Consider the following 15911-nt stretch of genomic DNA (forward strand, 5'->3'; position numbering starts at 1 on the left):
CACTGTCTCTCGGTAAAATGGATCATTGATATACACGGAATCTGTGGCCATTACAAGACTTGGAAGATCGGTGGCATAGAAGTAAAAGAAGGATGAATCCACATATGCAAGAGAGTCCTACAACTTTGAGAATGGTAATCTGGATCATCTTCCTTTGGGTACATATACTTGAGTACTTTTAGTTTTGTGTCTATGATTCTTCGTCTTTAACTCCATTTATGTGAGCCGTATGGCGGAAAGAAGGGCCTGGGTAGTGTTTCGAAGCAGACGCTAACCACCAGAGACTTATCAACAAGCATAACCCGACAAGAATTACTGAGTTATAGTTCATCGTTGTGACATCGAACGGCAATCCCACGGCTGTATCCACGTTAGTCTTGTACTGCACACAATAATGATGTACTTACGAAAGCAGAAGAAAACGTCGAAGAGGATGATCAGCATAATTGTGACTCCATTGATCAGGGAACCCCATTTTCCAAGATGGAAAGGTCCGGGAGAAAACCGTGTACGGCCGCTGAGAAGATTTGAAATGATAGGAATGGCATAAGAAACTGTAGTGATGATGATGAAAGATCCAGTCAAGTTGCTGAAACCAACAGGACTTCCAAGAGGAATAGCTCCAATACCCGAAGCAATAACCGCCACGAAAAGAGTTGACTCGACCGGTGTTCCGAGTTTGCTGTTGACTTTGCTGAAGTACTTCGAAAATGGAACTGCTTGGTCTCGAGCCAGTGTCCAATACGTGCGACAATTCGTTAGAACAGTTCCGATGACACAGCAAAGAGATGAAATCAGGATGATGAATAGTAGCGCAAATGTCGCAGCTGAGCTTCCGGTTGCTTGGTGATATATCCCAGCTAGTGGAAACGTGTTGGAGTTTCCTTGCAGGACTGAGAGGTCGGAAATAGCGAATCCCAGAACGATGGCAAAGGCCAAGGCATAGACACCGCCGATGCCAATGTATAGAAAGATAGCTCTCGGTAAATCCTTCTTCGGTTCGGCAGCTTCTTCAGCCATATGCGTAATGGCGTCCAGTGTTCCAATAGTAAAAGCACCGTTAAGAACTCCAACCATGAACGCAACTCCATCGTTCCAACCCGTAAGGTTATTCTCGCTAAATGAGTTGAAAACAAAGTCACTCGAAGCATGTTTCTCAGGCATGACTGCGACGATGACGATAGTCACAAGACCACCAACTACGACAAGAAACAGCCCGAGTTTCTGAGTATAAGGTACCAAGCGGTTCGAGAAGATGACAATGAAAGCACTTAGCCATATCACGATGAGATATGCCACATAAACGTGCCATGCTTCAGGGGAGAAGGTTGGTGTGAGAGTCGCGTAGCATTGGACTCCTGCGTTTGCGGCGACTTGGACTAAGGATGCGAGCCCGAACATCCAGCCGTAGAAATTGATCCAGCCTGCGTAGAAGCCGGTGACTCGTCCCCACTTTGGTCCGGCGGCTATGGTAGCCCAGTGGTAGACACCTCCAGAGCTTGGGCAGGATGACGAGAGCTATAAAAGTTAGTATGGCCCAGAAAGTTATGTTCACGGGACTTACCTCTGCCAAGCTTAAGCCAATAAATGTGTAGTAGAAGACAGCGACTATAAGTCCGTATATAACTCCGGAGATACCTCCGCTCAGGATCGATACTGAGATCGACGAGCCTAGAACCACCCAGGCATTGTTGACAGTAACAGCGATACCCGTGAGGCCGACCAGGCCATATTGTCGGGTGAGCTGATCAGAATGGCCAGATGCATTGAGGACAGAGCCTAGCTCAGTGGACTCTCCTTCTGTCACATCCCCTTTCTCAAGAACGCCACTGTGAATTTTGTCGTTGTCCATTTAGGCGCCCGCAGTAAAATGGCTTGATCGATGGGGGTCTTGCCATCTTCAGATCGGCCATGCTATATATGTGTCATAATTCCAGAATTGAAGCCGATAAGTGATATGGGAATCAGTATTTGAGGCGTACAGGTGTGACCCCCATTCTGGCTAGACCCATGTTCATCACTCGGGAGCCGATTGGAGATATCGCATCTCTTATCAGTCCGTGAGTTTAGTACGATGCGGTTACAATTCCTATCCAGGATGATTTCTTATCTATCTGGGGTACAAGGTCCCTGCGTTATCTGAGGAGGCAATGGTTACATCGGCTCTCGGACATTACGAGCATACTACGTAGGTAGTCAATGCGAGACGCAGCCCAGAGACATTGAATTTCTTAAGGTATCGGAGCTTCAGTGAGAATGGGATGATTTAGCAGCGTTATAGTAGTTTAGGAGGGTGTCAGGGTATCGAAATCATTGGTCGAGAATAAGAGACGAAAGATTTTGGACACTTTATGCTAGCTCAGACGAGCAATTCGGCTACTTTATCTTAATAGTCTTAGCTTTAGATGATGAATTTTCTGATACCTACTCGGGCTTACTATCTATCGTGAGCATTTTGAGTTTTGCATCCAAGTATACACAGATCCTATACCATGACTTATAAGGCACTCTCCAAGCCACCAGCCTTCATCCTATCAGCCGCCCTCCGAACCTCCTTCTTCCAGTTACACATGCCAACAATAACCCACTCCAAAACACCCACAAGGAACAAAGCCACACATTGTCCAACCCAAAGTCCAGATAGTCCCCAGCCATGAAAGGCAAGCCAAATACCAGCTGGAAGTGCACCTCCGTAGTAACTCACGCAATTGACCAGCGCACCAACCCATTGCCGACCCATACCTCGTAGGGCTCCTCCGCAACTGCCATTGAGACCGTCCGCAATCTGGAAGAGTGCTACATATGGCATGACGTGCGCGACGAGGTCTACTACGTCTTCGTCGTTATTGAAGAGCTTGGCGATGATGTTCTTGGTCGACAGAAGGACGGTCAGGATGATTGTTCCGAAGAGAATTGACAGAAGAGCTGCTGAGTGTGCGCAGCGCCGAGCCTGCAATGGGTCGCCGAGACCTAATAGATTGCCCAGACGAGATGACGCTGCTACTCCAAGTCCGAAAGGGATGGTGTTGATGATTTGATCCAGAGTCATTACGACAGACTGGGCAGCTAGTGGGATGGTACCAAGACGACCAGCGGCGAGAGCAACAATCTCAAATGCCCACCATTCGGTCCCAACGTGGATGACACCAAGGAATGCCAGCTTCGCGAAAGGTCCGAGATGCTGAAGTGCTTGTCTGGGGTTGAGACCACCCCAGCACTCTGAACCTCTGACGAACGTTGCATATCCAACAAGTATGAGGAATGACAGCCAGTATGAGATGCCTGTTGCAATTGGTGCTCCATCAAGACCGAAGCCGAGAGGGTAGATGAACAGCCAATTCAACAACGCATTTAAAGGCGATGTGACGAAAAGAGCATAAGTGCCAGGTCTGTAGATCTCTTGTGCTTGGAGAAACTTCTTCATGGCTTCAAACCAGACGTATCCAAGACCACCAGGTATTAGGAGCATCAAGAATCTCGGGCTTTGAACACAGATGAAGTCTTCCTGTCCAAGAGCACGGAAGATGTATCCAGACAAGCACCATATGATCGCAACGACAGCATAAAAGGCCGTCAACACAACCATGCCTCTCTGCAGCAATATTCCCAAATCATGTTTATTCTTCGAGCTCGTAAAGGTACTCGAGCCGAGTGTATCGATAGCAGTCGTTCCACCGAGAGCGATGAGCCAGGCTGTTGCCATTGCAAACATGTAGGAGAATGCAGCTGTCGCAAGTGCTTCGGGGGAGATGCGGCCGACTATGAGGATGGAGACTGTTTGGAGGCTGTTTTGAAGCATGTATGCCAGTATGACTGGTATAGAGGCTTTCACCAGTAGGAGAGTTTCGGAGAGCCATGGTGAACTGGATGGGCTGTTTGGTTCCGCTGGGTGGTTGCTGATCAGAGGGGTTTCTTCGTCTGGGAAAGAATGCAAGACTGAAGCCGAGACGTTCGAAGGCGGAGGGTGTTGAGAAGCCATGTTGATGGTTTGAATGTTGGCAAGTCTGAAGATTGCGATTGATGACCCTGTGGCCGAGTGCGACGAGGTCTTTGAAGAATCAAGACATTAACTAATTACTTTGCGACACTCGTTCCTCCACTCATCTCATTTTTCATGGCCACAGACTGTGCCATCGCTCACCCCACAGACGAGCTAGACCCTCATGCCGCCATTCCCAAAAGCCACTTCAATCCCTCGCCTCGAGATAAGCCTGCATCAGCACAAGCTACAGGATCCGCCTACTGCATCCCGAAGGCGCATTTCATTAGTATGAGGCATTTCGTCCAACATGTCATCAACACCGCATTGCTTACACGGCATAAACTCAAAACCATGACCGTGCAACGTCCTTATCTATCGTGGTTACTCAATGTGGTAACTTAGCCACGATAAGAGCATGGAGTTGCGGGGTGCCGATCTGTCTGGGGTCTCATCGCATATTCTACCTCGGACTAACCTAATATGGTGATTTACGCACTCCATTGAGGAGCGTTTGTAGATGTGTTGTAGCTGGGTCATGCTATTACTCAATAACATCAATTACGATGATGTGAGTTTCCGGAAAACAAGAATATGCCAGTCAATTGTCGTGACGTTAGGATGCAGGTTATAGCATTAAGTTGGATCATGGTTCTGTTTACGGAGTCTGTAGACTAGCATAAATATTGGCTGTTTTGCTACCATTCTGTGTCTCCTTAGATTTGATCTCTATCACTCTCAACGGTGAAAAAGTCCTATCATCATGCTTTTCACATCGCTTTCTCTCCTCAGCATCGCCTCTGTGGCTCTTGCCCATGGCAATCATGACCAGAAGCAGATGGAAGGCCCCCATCAATCACTCTGGTACAACAGATTACCTGGTGATGGCGGCACTCAAGTAAGTTACTACTCAACAAGCGATCTGATATTTCATACTGACAACTCAGGCCGACTCTGTCTTCTCAGGGATCAGTACGTTTGGACGTCTCCCATATCAACCCTGCCTAGGTCACAACAGTATCCAGTATGACATCGCCTTCATCGGTGCTCCCTTTGATACAGGTACATCGTACAGACCTGGTGCTCGGTTTGGACCTTCCGGTATCCGACAGGGCTCCCGGCGACTTAATCTCTAGTGAGTCTCAACTATCGTCTCGAGATTTATGACTAATAGGTTGTAGTGGAGGCTACAATGTCCCGCTCGCTACCAACCCGTTCAACAGCTGGGCTACAGTCCTGGACTGTGGTGATATCCCTGTGACTTCGTAAGCACTGTCTCAGTTAATCTCGCCTCAGGATACTTACAGAATGGTAGCTATGACAACAAGTTTGCGCTTCAACAGATTGAAGAAGGGCATTACAGTCTCCTCTCGCGACCACCCATGACAGACGCGGATAAGGTCGGTCCGGCCAGTAAAGGAAAGACTCTGCCTCGAATCATCACTCTCGGAGGTGATCATACCATCACTCTGCCTCTGCTGCGTTCCATCAATCGAGCATATGGACCGGTTACTGTCATTCATTTCGACAGTCATCTTGACACCTGTAAGAATTCTCTGACCCATCATAGCTGGATTCTCATTAACCCATGACACAGGGCGGCCAAAGGTTTTCGGCGGTTCCCCCTCCGAAGCCGCAAGTATCAACCACGGAACATACTTCTACCATGCCGCAATGGAAGGTCTCCTCGTAAACGACACCAACATCCACGCGGGCATCCGCACTACTCTCAGCGGCCCCAGTGACTACGACAACGATGGATACTGCGGCTTTGAGATTGTCGAAGCTCGTGAAATCGATACCATAGGAACAACTGGTATTATTGAGAAAATTCTCAAGCGCGTCGGTCCAGATCGTCCTGTCTACTTATCAATTGATATCGATACACTTGACCCGGCTTTTGCTCCTGCCACCGGTACGCCTGAGACTGGTGGATGGTCGACTAGAGAATTGAGGACGATTATTCGAGGATTGGAGAGCTTAAATCTGATCGCTGCGGATATTGTTGAAGTTGCTGTAAGTTTCACACAATCCTAGTAACGGACCATACTGATGAGTTGTGCAGCCTGCTTATGATACCAATGCAGAGCATACTACCATGGCTGCTGCTGACGTTCTTTATGAAGTCATGTCCATCATGGTTAAGAAGGGACCTCTCAGCCGCATGATGGACGGCAAGAAAGACGAAGAGCTTTAGAAAGCTTATTTAATAGGAATCCTGTATACCTAGAACAGAACAATGTTATATGACAGTTTCTCTGTCCACAAGAATCAGAATTAGCCGAGTATCGACAGAATTCATGACAGCACTTACCAAGTAAATATCCAGAGCATAAATCACCCTCAAAATCTTCAAAGTCTTGTCTTAACTTCCAAATATCCCTCAAAGCCTGCTCAATGACCTTGACATGCAAGGAACCAATGCACTTCTCCAGTTTGTGGATTTTATCCAAGATGAAGTTCTTCTGATCTTCCTTGTACGCCTCGCAACCAACCGTGAACAAAGGCATAGCCATTGCGACCCATGTGTGGCAGGGCTCGCCTTGTGCCATATTACTTATCATTCCGTTAATAGTTTCGATGGCTGATCTTATCGGCTCGGATGCGGATGAAAGACCGTATAGTTGTCTGTATAGTTGGATCAGGGTTGCTTGCTGGAAGACCTTGTTGCAGAGTGCGAATTCACGGCCTGACTGGGATGAGAGTGATGAGATTGTTACACTTGGTGGGTGTTTGACGTCTCGGCTGATGATAGTGTTCAGTCGATCAAGCAGGACATCAGCGTCTGCAGGTGTTTGCGAATTGATCTGCTGTAGAATGTCGAGAAGTTCTTCACTGTAGCCTAGAAACCCGTCTATTTGTGAGTTGGCCGCAGGCAAAATCGAGACACCGAGATTCGTCTTTCCTCCCGGCGATGGGGCGATAAGCCCCAGTGAGGGCACATGAGGTAGCGTTTCCAAAGCCCGATAAAGCATATAAAGGTGCTTCATCGCAGACCTCAGTGCCAAATCACCACTATCGACTTTCTTTTGCCCTCTCAACAACGCCTTGATCCCTCTCAAGTGAACAGGCCACCTTGTCATTCCCTGTTGTCCAGAGAACACATCGGCAAGACACCAAATAAGACAAGTAGCAATAAGAATTTCACTCTGCTGACCTTTTTCCAACGCTGATCGTAGAAGAGGTAAGCCAGAAGATTGCAAATGCTCCGTCACTCGGAAGATATTTGTTCCTTCTATCTCTTCGACGCCTCTTGATGCTAGGCTTGAAGCTGACAGGGCGAGACTTGCGGAGAGGAGATGTGGGGACTGGAGCATTGTCGGCATTAAGCCTCGACAGAAATCTTGATGGATTGTTGGATGGCTTGATAGTGAGGCCAGAACGCCTTCTACAAAGTGGTGTAATAGCCTTTTGTATTTCCTTGGGAGAGCGAGACCGTTGGGAAGCGACTCGGGGATCGTCAATTCCTTTGTTTTGGTTATTCTGGGAGAGCTAGAGGCTTGTGCCGCTTCAATTGCCTCTCATCAGTAACTTCACAGGAATCAGGATATTGACTCATACCGTTTCGTGATATCTGGGCCCTCTGGCTCCAAACAACCTGGAGTTCATACCGACATATCCGGTTAGATGAAACACACAGTCCACAACTCGGCTTGACTTCATCACACTTCCTTCTGCGTTTTCTACACTCTCCACATCCTTGTCGAGATCGTTTACCAGCCATGCGATTTTCGAGGAATAGATATGATGGTCAAAGGGCATGAACGACTGGGGAAGACAGGGCATAAATCATGGAGGATGTACAGTGACCGATAAGAGGCTGCACGCTGATTGGACAATTCGTGGTTGGGTTGATGCGGGTTTATCTTGGCTTCACACTAATCCCTGACATTGAAGATGGTATGATGTCTTCCATGAACTTACTAATCGGGGAAAAAGAATGTTTCGAAGACAAGTGTGCATCTTAGATGGCTCCTGGCACAGTACTTAAACAATTGGAAAGCCTCAAAGGACATGTAAGAACAGCGTGGTATTGACATGTAGTGACTTCTCTCTAGCTGATACCGTAATTGTCGAAATAATGTTCAAATAGTGATAATATTATCATATCCATGACGAATGGTCTTCGGACTCAGTGATGATTGCAAAGAGAATAACATGGTTTTAAAATATAGCAATCTCTAGTTCAGCCGATACTTTCGTGACATTCGTAGTTGCCAAAAACAAGTACACCCGTTACTGAAGACGACAGTGACTTCGGGATATATATGTTTGTGATAGATCCTTATGTTTCTCCATCCACTTGAGATATTCTTCCGTCGAATACGGTAGTATCTTGACGTCGGTGACATGTTCTTGCAAAATCTCCTCTCCTTCGCAATCTCCATCAAACACATATTGAATTTCCCTCTCATCATGTCCGTGAAGCTTCAGCACATGTTCCTCGGTAATCTCTTCCCACGAATTCAGCTCTCTGAAAGCTGCCTCGGGTGCACTCGTCATGTTCCCGACGATCAGACTAGCCCTGTAGATGTGGGAGATCTCCTCCCTGAGCTTCCGATCGTACTTCCGCGTTCGGCAGTACCAAATTAGCTTCTTCCAGTCATCGCTGGGGAAATAAGTCTGGACAGACATATCTTGTTTGATTGTGTCTGGGAGGCATAGTCTGATTATGACTATTTCTTGACCTAGACCATTGGATAGCCTTTTGAGATACGAAGCACGGAGTTGCGCTGTCTGAAGGGAGGTATCAAGATGGATCATCGCCTTGGAATCGCTGAATTCAGACCCTAAGTATGTCTTGAGACATCTTAAATGGTTTAATCGTCCTTCAGAGTTCAAAAGATTGCGAGAGTCGCTCCTATAACGCTTCAGGACGATCGCCTTGTATAGCACAGTCACTCCGGGTGTCTCATTGTGAGCGAGGTTGTTGTCAGATGCGGAAGGTTCGTGCTCACTGTCTTAAAGATCCTCGGTTACTTCAGACTCGTAAAATGTCTCGTAGCGCATATCGATTATATCGAGAACCCACTGCTCACAAGTCCGCGTCAATCGAAGTTGTTTAAATCTTGTATCCATAATAGCATCCTGCAACTCAGTTGCGATTCCGTGTTTCTGCATCCATCTGATCCAGGCCGCATCATCATCACCCCAAACGTCGTCGGAAAATTCGACTCTGCCTTTGATAAGAGCCAAGAATGGGACGTCGCGAGTTGCGCAATCAAATTCCGAGCCCCCTTCTTCTGCCCACTCACTCCACCTTCGCCATAAATGAGAGGCTGTCGGCTTGTCGAAACCGAGCTGTTGTATTATCTCCTCTGACTGGGGGTCTTCAAATATCCAGCTCTTGTCGTAAGGTTCCTCGTCTTGGAATACATCTTCGCCTGGTAGAGGGTCTTCAAGTTTCCAAATCTTCATTGCGTCGGTGATTTATGCTGGTCTCTGTTAACTGTGAGGGCTTCGGGTGTTGAAAGAATAAAGAGGACTTGGCCGAAGGAAGGCCATCTTTATACCCAGCTGGGGAGAAGGTTACACGTCGGTCGAAAGCCACATTTGATGCGGGCTGGGAAGTTTATGTTCTGCACACAACGAACTTTCAACCTATCTTTCCGAGTGAGTCACCGGCGTCTCTAAAGTTTAATCATTCTAAACCAATTGCACATTGAAAATGGTCCTGGATGCCGTGAACAGTCGGCCATCTCTTCCGAAATCCAAAACACTTACTCAAGTACTTACTCAACCAAGTTTTCTCCCCCTCGCATACAAGGCAATCAACCTTCAACATGTTTTACATACCGCCTTCACATATTTTTCACCCCCACGGTGCAGTCAAACTGGAATCGTTAGGTCTTCTTACTCCTGTCGACGAAAATGGCTCCAGGAAACTACATAGACGACGCATCTCTGATCGGTCTGCCGTCGACTACCTCGAGTTCTCACTCGACGCTTGTCCAGACACAAACCCTGAAGCTTTCATCTCCTATCCAGACCAAATCATCTCCAAAGCTACAATAGTCTTCTGTGGTTTTACAGAAGAAAAGGCTGCAGAATTATGGTACCCATAGGAGAATTGGCCCGTCATAGACTGGGCACATAAGATGGAGCAAGCGTTTATGCAATCCATTCTCGAATCTGTCCAGTATCCCAAACGTATTTGGTATTTGGACGATGATGATGTCTGGACAGAGACCATGAACGGCTGGGGCATCTGTGCAGACTTCCAAGAAGCCATCAGGGACCCGGCAGTCAGATGCCAACGTGACGGCTACCTCTGCAACGAGATAATAAGAGAACGCGTCGAAAACTGCTTCATATCCCTCACGGGTGTTCGAAGTGCATCCCATAATCGTGCAGCAAGGAAACCACTTTCGTTACTGCCATATGTTTGGGTTGAAGATGAGCAAATATCGTTGACAGAATGGATGGAACGCCAAGGCATAGGCCTCGAAGATTTATGAGTTGCGAATTGCGGTCATATAACAACTCTGAATAGTAAGTTCGAAGGACCTCAATTTAGTCTGCTCTGCTAATAATGCCAAGATGATTATATCCATGCCAATGAGCAGTATGAGAATATGAACACCATGATGCTAGATCGTCATGCGATTACGAGACTTAGTTTACCCACTATGCCTACCATCAAGAAAGAGGAATAAGGATTATTGCATCATCTCGCTGACGAGCAAGCATCGGAGTCGAGATGAACAGGCTCGTCATGGAGATGATAGATTATGCCTACGCCGCTTCAATTCAATTACGCGACGTCAATTGCGGGGTCAAAAAAAGATAACAATCAAGAATCGGCTCATACTTTGCCGTTGACCTAACAAAGGTTCCTTTCATAAACGTCGATCCTTGTACTAAAATGCGACTTTACCTGGGGAACTTCTGTATCGCAATGTGACCCATGATGCTAGTCAACCTCGTTCGGGAAGGTGCCCGGACACGCGATGGAGCCTTCCACTTCACTGGGGCTGCCTATCCAGGTATTTACAGTGGCTACCGTTAGTACTATATAGCGGGCAACGCCCCGCCACTTTTAAGACAAAACAACAAACATCTTCATCACCATTATTCTTATCGAAAATGGCGCCTGGATGGTTTGTCAATTGCGCTGCTTTCCTCCTGACTTTCACCGCGGGAGGAAACGCGTACGCCCTCTCTCCTCGCGCAAAAGATGACGGTCCCAAGGCTGTAAACATCAGCGTCCCAGTCGATCACTTTCACAACGACACCCTCTACGAGCCTCACTCAGACAAGAAGTTCCCGTTGAGGTATTGGTTCGACGCGCAGTACTATCGCAAGGGTGGTCCAGTCATTATCCTCGCGTCTGGAGAAACCTCAGGCGAAGACCGTATTCCCTTCCTCGAGCATGGCATTCTGCAAATGCTGGCTAATGCGACGGGCGGTATTGGTGTTATTCTTGAGCATCGGTACTATGGAACCAGTTTTCCTGTGCCGGACTTGAAACCTGAGAATATGAGGTTTTTGTCCACCGAGCAGGCTCTTGCTGATACCGCGTACTTTGCGGAGCATGTTGAGTTTCCAGGCATGGAGGAGCACAATTTGACCGCTACCAACACACCGTACATCATCTACGGCGGCTCTTACGCTGGTGCTTTCGCTGCATTCGCGCGCAAGCTCTATCCCGATCTTTTCTGGGGCGGTATCTCGTCTTCTGGTGTCACTGCTGCTATTGTCGATTACTGGGAGTACTTTGAGGCTGCACGTCTCTTTGCGCCTGGCGATTGTGCCAAGGTGACACAGAAACTCACACGCGTCGTCGACGATATCCTGATGGGCGATAACAAGGAGGAGAAGAAGCAGTTCAAGATTGCTTTCGGCCTTCTCGGTCTTCGGGACGATGATTTCGCTCAGACTATCGCCCAGGGAATTGGTGGTCTGCAGGGAAACAATTGGGATCCTGCCGAGGACTCGTCTAGCTTCGGTCTCTACTGCGGCAGTGTTTCTTCCGACGACATTCTCTACGCCAGTACCCGCCATCTTGAGCCTTATGTCAAGAAATGGCTTATCGCTTCCGGCCACAAGAAGCAGCTCAAGTACTTGACGAACCGTTTCCTCAACTACATCGGCTACGTCCGCTCCAACGTCGAGAGCGACCAGGCCGGACGCTGTAAGGATTTGACTTTGGATGGATGCTACTCCATCCGCAACTCCATGAACGAAACAAAGCTCGATCCCAACTCTATGTCGCGACAGTGGACGTACCAGACTTGCACGCAATGGGGATACTGGCAAACCGGCTCCGGCGCACCAAAGGACCAACTCCCCATGGTATCCCGTCTCATCGACGTAGAATACAGCACAATTCCCTGCCGCGAAGAATTCAACATCACCACCCCTCCCAACGTGGAATCCATCAACAAGCTCGGCGGTTTCAACTTCAGCTACCCCCGCGTCGCCTTCATCGACGGCGAGTACGATCCTTGGAGAGCAGCGACGCCTCATGCTATTGGTTACAACACCGATAGAGAGTCTACCGTTAGCGAGCCATTCATCTTGATTCCTTATGGTGTGCATCATTGGGATGAGAATGGCTTAGCGCCTGGCAGTGAGGAGATTGGATTGCCGCCTCCGGCTGTTAAGAAGGCGCAGGATGATATTATTGAGTTTACGAAGGCTTGGTTGGAGGAGTATGAGAAGGAGAAGGGCACTGGTGCTGCGGAGCTTTAGATAGTTTAGCCATTACACCTATTCAATCAACGTGTTCATGCCCATGCCAATGTCCCATTCGTCCAAAATCTGCCCCCAGTTCCATGTTCATGATAATAAATGGAGGCTCGGTCTATCTCTAGAATATCGGTCCAAGGTAAAGCAGTTACAGTACGATCCAATCCGGGCTAATCCACTGTCGTCGCTCATGTTCTTCTCTCTTCTCGTTCGATCCTGCATCAACTGCCGTTCCCATTTCCTGACACAAAGCCTTTCACTTCTATGTCCCGTTGGCTATGAATAATAGCGCAGATCTCTCACACGCAACTCCAAGTCCCTCAAGAACTCCCACAGCGATCTATAATGTCTCAACTCCTCGTCACAGTCATAAACGCTTTCAGCGTGCTGTAACAAGGCGCTCATCAGTCGAGCAGGCTTGTCGCAAGTTGGACACTGAAAGTCACAGTCCGAGTCATATGAGATATATGAACGCCACGAGTCACAATCCTGCGCTACATCGCGAACAGTATCTTGGTCTGCCCCGGATGGACAGTATCCAGTCTCGAGGTGCAGTACCATAGCCGAGTTCGAGATGAACATTTTCTCGCAGCCAGGACAGTCGATATCCTTCGACTTATGTGTTTTCAGATGCTGGGAGATTTAGCGCCTCATTACTTTCACCGGGAGGGAAGACTTACATTTCTTAAATTTGACTCAGAACCAAAGGTTCGCCCGCAGTGCATGCATTTGTTATGTTCCTCTAACTCATGCTCGTAAAGATCATCCGAGTAGCGGAAGACGGTATCGCACTCGGTGCAGGGGTTATGTTCTTCCTTGTAATGCACCTTGAGCTCTTTCTGGGTAATGAAATCAAGCTCGTAACAGAACGCGCAGACCCAATGATTGCGAGAGGCTTTGATGTGTTGCTCTTTAGCTTGGACATGTCGGAAGTTTCGCTCACAGCGAAAGCAGTAGGTCTCTGGGTGCTTGCTCAAGGCGTGTTGCTTGAGAGCTTGAGGGTTAACGAAGTATCGGTCACAAGTGCTGCAGGAGTCCATATTTCCCTTGTTCCCGCGCAGGAGAGGTTGTCACAGGTGCTGTTGAGCTGCTGGTCCGCCAAGTCTAAGTGGTATTGCTTGAGCCTTTCCCTCCAGAGTGGATGATATGATAAATCGGCGGATAAAGGTTTCCCCGTATGCGACAATCACAAGAATGTTTATAGATGGTAAATGATTGCTCATACAAATTTGTTATGTAGAGTACATCATGGATTATAGATTGTTGTTACACCCCAGGAGTCATCCTACAGGCTCAGCAAATCCGGGCTTGTTCAGTTGTGTTACCATGTCGGAGTCAAACGGTTGATAGTACGGTGACTCCGAATATTTTACGGGGTGAATGTAGAGCAAACAGACGGAAACATGGCGAGCAGATGTGGTTTGTGGTGGTGATGAGATCGAGTGAAAGGGAGTCTACTATTTTTGAGTTTTCCCGAGGCGTAAGTCCCCAATATACTGGTCAACTAGGCAGTCATGGGCTAGCTACTTAAATTTTGTTCTTTGGATGCTCACTCCCATTGCCTCGTATGCGTAGCATCAACTTGCGTCGTATTCTTCAATATCCTTCCCGCCTATTGACCATGTTAATCAGATCCTCCCTTCCCTCCTCAAGCCTCTCCAAGTTCAACCTAAAGATATCAAACAGCCTCTTGTAATAGAAAGACGAGTTTCCACTAACATGAGGCGTGATAGTCACATTCTTAGCTCCCCAAAGCGGGTGTCCCTCCGGCAAAGGCTCAGGATCCGTAACATCCAACGCCGCACCAGAAATAACCTCGTTATTCAACGCCTCAATGAGATCATCTGTGTTAACAATGGGTCCTCTTGCAATATTAATCAAGAAGGTTCCCCTCTTGGCAAAGATTTCAAACTCAGGTTTGGATATGAGATCTTTGGTTTTCTCGGTAAGAGGTAAAGCAATGACGAGGATGTCGAGCCCTGAGTCTAGAAATGCGTGGATCTCTTCTGTAGAGCCGCCGGAGAACCATTTACTGGGGAATTCGCCCTCTGGGTCGCCGAGACCGGGTGGAGAGTAGGACTCATCGCGGCGGGAGGATGGAGTGTCGCGTGGATGGAGGGTGTAGGCGTGGACATCCAGACCTAGTGCTTTGGAGACACGAGCTGTTTGACGGCCTATACTGCCGTAGCCTAGGATTCCGCTGCAGATTATTAGCTTGAAGCCTTGATTTTGAGATTGGGGTGTCGTACATTCGCTTGCCGGCTGTATCTTCATCGTTCTTGCTGATGCGCTTCCATTTACCTTCATCTTGAAGTTTCGAATATTCCTTCACTTCATTTTGCCGTTAGTTTTAGTTCTCAAACGAGGTCTGTAACTTACAGCGAAGTCGATGGGCCAGATAAGTTCCAATAACCCACTCGGCAATTTGAGGCCTATTTCATCAGCAACATCCTACCCTCAAACTCAGCAAAGCTCACCCGTGGACGCCATTAGCCGTACAAACAGGAATCTTCGTATCGGTGAAAATAGGTTTATCCATCATATGGTCCGCTCCTGCACTGGTAAGCTGGACATACTGCAGATGAGGCGCCTGCTCCGGTTTCGGAAGCAGATGAGATGTTGCCACAGCAGTTAAGATGATGTTAGTATCTTCCCACTCCTTCTCATCAAAGGCCGGCTCCAGAGGCTCGCCATGCTTCTTTTCAGAGAATGCCTTGATTATAAGATCCGGGAATTGTGTCTTTATAGCGTCAATTTGGTCCTCGGGCGGCTCTGAGTTGAGCAGGATGATGGCTTTGTGGCCTTTGAGGGGCTTGTTGCTGGTGGCTTTGACGAGCGTCATGGTGAGTTTCAGTAGTGATCTTGTTCTTGAACGATAAGTTCATGGGATTTTGATGGGCTCTTGAGTTAATATTGAGACGACGTAGGATTCACGATTACAAATGGATGTAGTTAGCGGCTGTTGAGGTGGGGTAGATCGACGTTGAAGATAAGGAACATCGCTCGTTTTGGGCATTATTGGGAGACGGAAAGATAGCGCATATAGCATCATCGTAGGCCGGGTATACGCGATGAGCCTTTACTGAGATTTGCTTGAGATTGACTATTGACTGTTGACATTGCGCAAGTGAGCTGTATGGTTGCTCCAAACTGGCTACCCTGTAACACTTTCGGTGTTCCGTCCGATCGCGTCATTACCGAGGTCGTAGCGACAATCGACATGAAATTGGCATACTCCATT

At 47.9% G+C, this 15911-nt stretch overlaps 8 protein-coding genes across 8 annotated transcripts; 2 read left to right on the top strand and 6 right to left on the bottom strand.

Annotated features, from left to right (window-relative positions):
* Positions 1-216: 216 nt before the first annotated feature.
* Positions 217-1852, bottom strand: FIESC28_02871 (uncharacterized protein; the record flags this gene model as incomplete). The annotated part of the gene is made up of 4 exons (XM_031157020.1): positions 217-270; positions 317-360; positions 408-1518; positions 1565-1852. The coding sequence occupies 4 exons, from the start codon at positions 1850-1852 to the stop codon at positions 217-219; spliced, it is 1497 nt and encodes a 498-aa protein (XP_031018972.1).
* A 645-nt stretch (positions 1853-2497) lies between these two features.
* On the bottom strand, positions 2498-3979 carry FIESC28_02872 (uncharacterized protein; the record flags this gene model as incomplete). The annotated part of the gene is made up of 1 exon (XM_031157021.1): positions 2498-3979. One exon carries the CDS (start codon positions 3977-3979, stop codon positions 2498-2500), a length of 1482 nt encoding a protein of 493 aa, XP_031018973.1.
* A 763-nt stretch (positions 3980-4742) lies between these two features.
* Positions 4743-6176, top strand: FIESC28_02873 (uncharacterized protein; the record flags this gene model as incomplete). Its single annotated transcript, XM_031157022.1, has 6 exons — positions 4743-4877; positions 4927-5114; positions 5161-5244; positions 5295-5524; positions 5577-5995; positions 6045-6176. 6 exons carry the CDS (start codon positions 4743-4745, stop codon positions 6174-6176), a joined length of 1188 nt encoding a protein of 395 aa, XP_031018974.1.
* Positions 6177-6205: 29 nt separating this feature from the next.
* On the bottom strand, positions 6206-7296 carry FIESC28_02874 (uncharacterized protein; the record flags this gene model as incomplete). The annotated part of the gene is made up of 2 exons (XM_031157023.1): positions 6206-6237; positions 6294-7296. 2 exons carry the CDS (start codon positions 7294-7296, stop codon positions 6206-6208), a joined length of 1035 nt encoding a protein of 344 aa, XP_031018975.1.
* Positions 7297-8941: 1645 nt separating this feature from the next.
* On the bottom strand, positions 8942-9397 carry FIESC28_02875 (uncharacterized protein; the record flags this gene model as incomplete). Its single annotated transcript, XM_031157024.1, has 1 exon — positions 8942-9397. One exon carries the CDS (start codon positions 9395-9397, stop codon positions 8942-8944), a length of 456 nt encoding a protein of 151 aa, XP_031018976.1.
* Positions 9398-11065: 1668 nt separating this feature from the next.
* On the top strand, positions 11066-12673 carry FIESC28_02876 (uncharacterized protein; the record flags this gene model as incomplete). The annotated part of the gene is made up of 1 exon (XM_031157025.1): positions 11066-12673. One exon carries the CDS (start codon positions 11066-11068, stop codon positions 12671-12673), a length of 1608 nt encoding a protein of 535 aa, XP_031018977.1.
* A 376-nt stretch (positions 12674-13049) lies between these two features.
* FIESC28_02877 (uncharacterized protein) lies at positions 13050-13710 on the bottom strand (the record flags this gene model as incomplete). Its single annotated transcript, XM_031157026.1, has 3 exons — positions 13050-13105; positions 13156-13303; positions 13351-13710. 3 exons carry the CDS (start codon positions 13708-13710, stop codon positions 13050-13052), a joined length of 564 nt encoding a protein of 187 aa, XP_031018978.1.
* Positions 13711-14266: 556 nt separating this feature from the next.
* Positions 14267-15512, bottom strand: FIESC28_02878 (uncharacterized protein; the record flags this gene model as incomplete). The annotated part of the gene is made up of 4 exons (XM_031157027.1): positions 14267-14870; positions 14920-15001; positions 15050-15102; positions 15148-15512. The coding sequence occupies 4 exons, from the start codon at positions 15510-15512 to the stop codon at positions 14267-14269; spliced, it is 1104 nt and encodes a 367-aa protein (XP_031018979.1).
* Positions 15513-15911: the final 399 nt, after the last annotated feature.

The sequence above is a fragment of the Fusarium coffeatum genome, assembly GCF_003316985.1.
Source record: "Fusarium coffeatum strain FIESC_28 chromosome Unknown BRIP53273_contig_61, whole genome shotgun sequence".
Lineage (NCBI taxonomy): Eukaryota > Fungi > Ascomycota > Sordariomycetes > Hypocreales > Nectriaceae > Fusarium > Fusarium coffeatum.